General features: G+C 38.3%; 1 protein-coding gene across 1 annotated transcript; it reads right to left on the reverse strand.

Annotated features, from left to right (window-relative positions):
- Positions 1 to 5,749: 5,749 nt before the first annotated feature.
- Positions 5,750 to 6,727, reverse strand: LOC133055558 (olfactory receptor-like protein OLF2). Its single transcript, XM_061140721.1, has one exon. It carries the CDS (start codon positions 6,725 to 6,727, stop codon positions 5,750 to 5,752), a length of 978 nt encoding a protein of 325 aa, XP_060996704.1.
- Between the last annotated feature and the right edge of the window lie 1,045 nt (positions 6,728 to 7,772).

Consider the following 7,772-nt stretch of genomic DNA (forward strand, 5'->3'; position numbering starts at 1 on the left):
AATCTTTACATATGTAGTTTTGGTTGAAAACACTGTATCACACAGAACACAATTTAGTACTGACTGCTTTTTTTATGGTAACTTTTACATCCTTATTCCTTAAGCTGTAGATGAGTGGGTTTAACATGGGGATGACAACTATGTAGAAGACAGAGGCTATTTTGTCTGTGTCCATGGAGTAACTTGAGCTGGGTCTGAAATACATGAACAAGAGTGTGCCGTGAATTATAGCCACAGTGGTTAAATGGGAGACACACATAGAGAAAGCTTTGTGTCTCCCCTCAGCTGAGTTCATCCTAAGGATGGTTGCTATGATGTAGCTCTAGGAGAAGAGGACAGTGATAATGCTGGTCCCCACAACACAGCTACTGGATATGAACAGCATTATCTCATGGATGGATGTATCTGAGGACGAGATGGGCTAGCAAGGCTGGGATGTCACAGATAAAGTGATTGATGACATTAGAACTGCAAAATGATAATCAAAATGTACAACAGGTGTGGATTGCTGAATTTACCAAACCTTCCACGTAGATAACAGATATTAGCTGGGTAGAGTCTTCTGGAAATGGAGACTGTATAAAGTGGATTGCAAGAATATAAAATGGAAAAAAGACAACCTCTTTAACAAGCGGTGCTGGGAAAACTGGTCAACCACTTGTAAAAGAATGAAACTAGAACACTTTCTAACACCATACACAAAAATAAACTCAAAATGGATTAAAGATCTAAATGTAAGACCAGAAACTATAAAACTCTTAGAGGAGAGCATAGGCAAAACACTCTCCGACATGAATCACAGCAGGATCCTCTATGACCCACCTCCCAGAATATTGGAAATAAAAGCACAAATAAACAAATAGGACCTAATGAAACTTAAAAGCTTTTGCACAATAAAGGAAACTATAAGCAAGGTGAAAAGACAGCCCTCAGAATGGGAGAAAATAATAGCAAATGAAGAAACAGACAAAGGATTAATCTCAAAAATATACAAGCAACTCCTGCAGCTCAATTCCAGAAAAATAAATGACCCAATCAAAAAAAATGGGCCAAAGAACTAAACAGACATTTCTCCAAAGAAGACATACAGATGGCTAACAAACACATGAAAAGATGCTCAACATCACTCATTATCAGAGAAATGCAAATCAAAACCACAATGAGGTACCATTACACGCCAGTCAGAATGGCTGCTATCCAAAAGTCTACAAGCAATAAATGCTGGAGAGGGTGTGGAGAAAAGGGAACCCTCTTACACTGTTGGTGGGAATGCAAACTAGTACAGCTGCTATGGAGAACAGTGTGGAGATTTCTTAAAAAACTGGAAATAGAACTGCCATATGACCCAGCAATCCCACTTCTGGGCATACACACTGAGGAAACCAGATCTGAAAGAGACACGTGCACCCCAATGTTCATCACAGCACTGTTTATAATAGCCAGGACATGGAAGCAACCTAGATGCCCATCAGCAGATGAATGGATAAGGAAGCTGTGGTACATATACACCATGGAATATTACTCAACCATTAAAAAGAATAAATTTGAACCAGTTCTAATGAGATGGATGAAACTGGAGCCCATTATACAGAGTGAAGTAAGCCAGAAAGATAAAGACCAATACAGTATACTAACACATATGTATGGAATTTAGAAAGATGGTAACGATAACCCTATATGCAAAACAGAAAAAGAGACACAGATGTACAGAACAGACTTTTGGACTCTGTGGGAGAAGGCGAGGGTGGGATGTTTCGAGAGAACAGCATCGAAACATGTATATTATCCAGGGTGAAACAGATCACCAGCCCAGGCTGGATGCATGAGACAAGTGCTCGGGCCTGGTGCACTGGGAAGACCCAGAGGAATCAGGTGAAGAGGGAGGTGGGATGGGAGATCAGGATGGGGAATACATGTAACTCCATGGTTGATTCATGTCAATGTATGGCAAAAACCACTACAATATTGTAAAGTAATTAGCCTCCAACTAATAAAAATAAAGGAAAAAAAAAAAAGAAGTCGATTGCAAATGGCTACATAATGATCATAAGCCATGACAGCCAACATGAGACATTCCACATCTGCAAAGGTCCCCCAGAAATACATTTGTATAGCACACAAGTCAAATGGAATCATTTTATGCTCAGGTAGGAAATCAGCCAGAATCTTGGGAGAGACAGCAGAGGAGTAACAAACATCACAGAAGGAAAGACTGCTCAGGAAATGATACATGGGTGTATTCAGTCTTGGGTCCACCTTGATCAGCAGGCTTATCCTTACATTGGCAACCACAGTTATGCCATAGACCAGCAGGAAGAGCAGGAAAAGCCTCTGTTGCACGTGCCTTCTGCCTGAACGTCCTAGGAATGTGAAGTCAGTAGCCACACTGCAGTTATCAGCAGTCATCTTTCAGATCTGTTGGGATATTCCTCGTTGTGAAAGAGGAATTGGAAATGGAGGGTAAATATATCAATTTACTATCTTTATAGTTAAACCCCTGGTCCTTTTTAAGATTTCAGTAATCAGGAAAAGAAAGAGACCTTCCTAGGACTACATGAGGCCAACAGACTCAGAAATATTCTCCAATTTTATATAAAAGAAAAAAAAAATGTTGACAACAATACATTTGCAAAGCACTGTATAGTTTTGCCGGAGAAGGCAATAGCAACCCACTTCAATACTCTTACCTGGAAAATCCCATGGACAGAGGAGCCTGGTAGGCTTCAGTCCATGAGGTCGCTAAGAGTAGGACATGACTGAGCGACTTCACTTTCACTTTCCACTTTCATGCGCTGGAGAAGTAAATGGCAACCCACTCAAGTGTTCTTGCTTGGAGAATCCCAGGGTCGGGGGAGCCTGGTGGGCTGCCATCTTTGGGGTCGCACAGAGTCAGACACGACTGAAGTGACTTAGCAGCAGCAGTATATTTTTGCAGCACCGTTTCATTTGAACTAAATCAGACTGTTTCCAATCCAACTTGTGTAGTATTTATGGCCATGTTTGTGGCTTTCCTGATGTCTGAGATGGTAAGGAATTTGCCTGCAATGCAGGAGACCTGGGTTTGATCCCTGGGTCGGGAAGATACCCTGGAGAAGGGAATGACTATCCACTCCAGTATTCTTGCCTGGAGAATTCCATGAGCAGAGGAATCCTGTTCTGGTGGGCTCTACAGTCCATGGGGTCGCAGAGTCAGACACGACTGAGTGACTAACACTTTGCTATTCTGTCTAATACTAATGAAAGGATGTGCTCTGAGTAAAGCAAGGGTCTGACAATTGGGTGGTTCACATAACTTGTCTTTTGACAAGATTGCTGGGTTTTTTGGTTTGTTTTGTTTCTCAATGATGTAGAAATGTTGTTATACCTTATGTTAGAGAAGAATGGTAAGTAAGAAGCACAGGTGATGAATATATTGCTTTCTTATTCCCCCTCTGGAGAGGGCAGAACTATAGCCAGTTTTTGAATATAAAAAGTCCTCACTTCCCCATTAACCTCTCAAGTCCGTCAAACCTCAGCATAGGAGGGATAGATGATTCATGACTCAGGACCTGCTGGGATAGAGAGGGTGGTGATTTTTGGATAAGAGGGTGGAAGGGTCTCTATGAACTAAATGATGAAATGCACATAGAGTAACATGCCAGTGCAGACCATTCTCCTGTTTGGAAGTTGCAGTTACACTGGGAAGATGATGAGCGTTTGAGATCCAGTTGCAGAGATGCTGGTAGCAAGGGTCATAGAGGCAAGAAAGAAGGCTTGGTTTGCTGCGTGAGTCTTTTCTGCCCTAACCTACTCCTTCCACACTTTGTATTCTGCCATAATGGTTTCGTAAGACACATAACATAAATATTCTCATGATCACACTTCTGTAACCTCAGAGACATTCACATCTGAGCTGAGGCCCCACTCCAATTTCCTAAAAATTTTAATATTGTTTGATTATTTTATTTGAGCCAGATTTCTCTTCAGTATCTGTGAGTTCTGCCTTTCTTTGGTTTAAGAATTACTTGTCTTTGGAAGGACAATGGAATTCTATGTCCCACTGTTATGTTTTACCCAAACCAATTATGTGATATATAACGTCATCAGTTAGTCAATTCAGTCACTCAGTTGGGTCTGACTCTTTGTGACCTCATGGACTGCAGCATTCCAGGCTTCCCTGTCCATCACCAACTCCCAGAGTTTGCTCAAACTCATGTCCATTGAGTCGAAGATGTCATCTAACCATCTCATCCTCTGTCATTCCCTTCTCCTCCACTTATCCTCTTATGTTCTAGGGGAATTTAAAAAACAGGAGTTGAATGTAGATGAGGGATAGAGAAGAGCAGTGGAACAGTGGTCTAGTGATCACTGTGCAGGTTTTCAACCCTAGGACTTAACTTGTATATCTACTTAGACATAATTAAGCAAAATTAATTTCCTTTAAAACTTAAAGCATTTATAGAAATATAATATGTATGTTATACATAATGCATAATATAACAGATACATTTTTAAAATAGTAAAAACATCTGACCATTTCCATAATGCATGTTTGCTCCTTTTATGTTCCCTATTTGTATATATTTAAAATAAACAAGTTGTATAAATAACTAAAATAAAAATGTGTGTATTACTTCATATGTTCCTTTGTTTATATATAATACCTTCTTTCAAAAAAGCATTAAAAAATAAGGAAATCTCAAATATAAATCAAAGAAACAACAAAGATATCAATACTGTCCCAGAACTCCTGACTTGTTTGTTGCATGCAGTTCTGTCTGCAGGAACATTCAGCATTGCCCCTTGCCTGACCCAGATTATATAATTATCTCTGAGTCTGGTCCCTGGGTGATGGACACTTGGTCTCTCAGGAATAAGTAACAGATATGATGTAATTTATCATCTGATATTCATACAAGTAAGCTGATTGCAAATGAATATAGACCTTTAGAATAGTTTGCCATTGATCCCCCTCTACCTTAATGCCCAATGTTACACTTATTCAGAACAGTGAATGCCTCTCATCTGCAAGCATTCCTAATTCCCAGTTCACCAATCCTTATGTGGCCACTTTGTTTTCATTCAATACATTAGAAAACAAATGCATACCTATTCACCCTCACACACTTACACAGACACACAAACACACTCTCCATTAAACATACTCATGAAACAAAGATTTTGTAAAAAACAGCAAAAACCTCAACATATTTATATTCCATAGGGATAGCTAGATGTTTTCTATACAATATGACTTTTAGTTTTTAAATAAAAATGATATTAGGATTGTGTGTGTGTACAGGGAAGCCTGACTTGCTTAAATTCATGGGGTCGCAAAGAGTTGGACACCTTGACTAAACAACAGCAAGGCTTTTTATATTATGTCATAATTATAGTCTCTTAGAAATAATTTAAATAATTATTTAATTGACATTGGTCACTTCCATTATATGGCAAGATTCATTAGTAAATAAGCAGATGGGTTCACCATGAAATAAAGCCCACATAGAGGGCAACAGCAACTTAGAAAACACTAACTTTCAGAAAATTTAAAAAACAAAATTAACACATATAAATACTGAAGAAACACAAATTTGACAAATGAAGAGTCCGAAAACTTTCCACAAATAAGGAGTATTAAACAGAAGTTTAAGATATAAAATGAAACCTGTGGCATTTAGGAAATCATACATATTGCTAGGAATGGAAGATAGTATAAATACAAACAGAATCATACAACATTAATCACACCAATTTTGATTTTCATAAATTATTGTGTAATATTGGGAGGAAAATGTATACGAACAAATTTGCAATGGAACCATTTTTTATTTTTACATTTCATCAGAGCCTCTTTCATGTCTTTGTTCCATAGGCTGTAAATCAGAGGATTTAACATGGGAATCACAAGGGTATAAAACAAGGAGTTCATTTTATCTTCTTCTAGAGAGTAGGAAGTACTTGGCCTGAAATACATGAAGAGAAGAGTTCCCTGGAAAATTGCCACAGCAGTTAGGTGGGAGGTGCAGATGGAGAAAGCCTTGAACCTCCCTTCAGCAGAGTGAATCTTTATCACTGCTAGGATGATGTAACAGTAAGACACAAAAAGACCTGAAAGTGTAATCAGTTCAGTGAAGCCAAAAATGATAAATATCACTAACTCATTGACCTGTGTATCTGAGCAAGATAGCAAGAGGAGAGGAGGAACATCACAGAAGAAATGGTTAATTTCATTTGACCCACAGAAACATAAGTGGAAAGTTAATATTGTAATTGTCAAAGCATCCGTAATTCCCACCATATAAACCCCAGCCATCAGCAGCGAGCACAACTTGCCAGACATCTTGACTGTATAAAACAAGGGGTTGCTAATAGCCATGTACCGATCATAGGCCATGACTGCCAACAGTAGACACTCAGAATCTGCAAAGGTACAGAAGATCAGGAATTGCAGAGCACAGCCATAGAAGGAGATTGATTTGTTCTTGATGAGGAAGCCTACCAGCATCCTGGGTCCAATGGCTGTGGAACAGCAGAGGTCACTGAAGGAGAGGTGGCTGAGGAAAAAGTACATGGGTATGTGCAGCTGGGAGTCTGTTCTAACTAAAACGATCATCCCAAGATTTGCAACGAGAACAATGATATAAACAACCAAAACCATGGTAAATAGAGGCACTTTGATTACCGGGCTACTACTAATTCCCAAGAGAAGGAATTCTTTCAAGGAAGTGCAATTTTCCCCATCCATTCTTCTTTATTCTCCTTGTAAAAATGCTCCAGAAATGACTGAGACAATGACAGATCAATGTTTTCACTCTTTTTGAGACAAAATATTATCTGTAAATCAGATATAATTCATTCCAGTACATTTTATTCTGAGAAAATAACCCATACACATTTCCTCACTATTTGATTTTAAAAGGTTAAGTGTGGGATAGAAGTTTTGAGAAAGTCTGACTCTAAATTTGGATGTCATCTATGATGTATGTGACTAGTTGGAACCTTCACTGCTTTATCTCAGCAATCAGTTCTTTACTGAAAGCTCATTGCATGTCAAACATAATATGAAAGTAACACTTTAATTAAAGACAAGTTTGGAGTATTCAACCTTATATTTTAAAGATACTTATCCGACTAAGAATACAAGTGATTACACTTCTTGAGTACTTAAGAATCATGATGTGTTTATTTGTCCATTATCTTGTTCAATCACTAAGACATGTGTGGCTCTTTCAACTCAATGTTGAAGCTTACCAGGCTCCTCTGTCTGTGGGATTTACCAGGCAAGGACACTGGAGTGGGTTGCCATTCCCTTCTCCAGGGCATCTTCCCAAATCAGGGATAGAATCCCCATCTCCTGAACTACAGGTGAATTCCTTACCACTGACCCACCTGGGGAGCCCAGTTTGCTTATTATTAAATAATAATAATTGTTTATTTGTTATTTATTAACAAATTATTTGTTGTTTATTAAATAATGACAGAATGAAATTATGCTCTACTTTTTAATGTAGATGTTGAGCATTAGATATATTTTAGCAAAATTTTCTCTAGAAATATTTTACTGCTTTGCCACATTATTATTACTTACGTGCAGGAGAAGTCTGGTGCCAAAGGACATGTCTCTTGATGAGATAAAGAAAAATTTTAGAAACAAGCAGAAACAAGAAACTTTAGCTAATGCATTTTCATCCCTTTAGATTTTAACCTGGTTTGTTCATTAAAAATAGATGGGACAAAAGTAACAAACATGTATTTGATATAAGCTTCTATTTTTGTGTATGTTTATATGT

The sequence above is a fragment of the Dama dama genome, chromosome 5 (assembly GCF_033118175.1).
Source record: "Dama dama isolate Ldn47 chromosome 5, ASM3311817v1, whole genome shotgun sequence".
In the NCBI taxonomy this organism is placed as follows: Eukaryota; Metazoa; Chordata; class Mammalia; order Artiodactyla; family Cervidae; genus Dama; species Dama dama.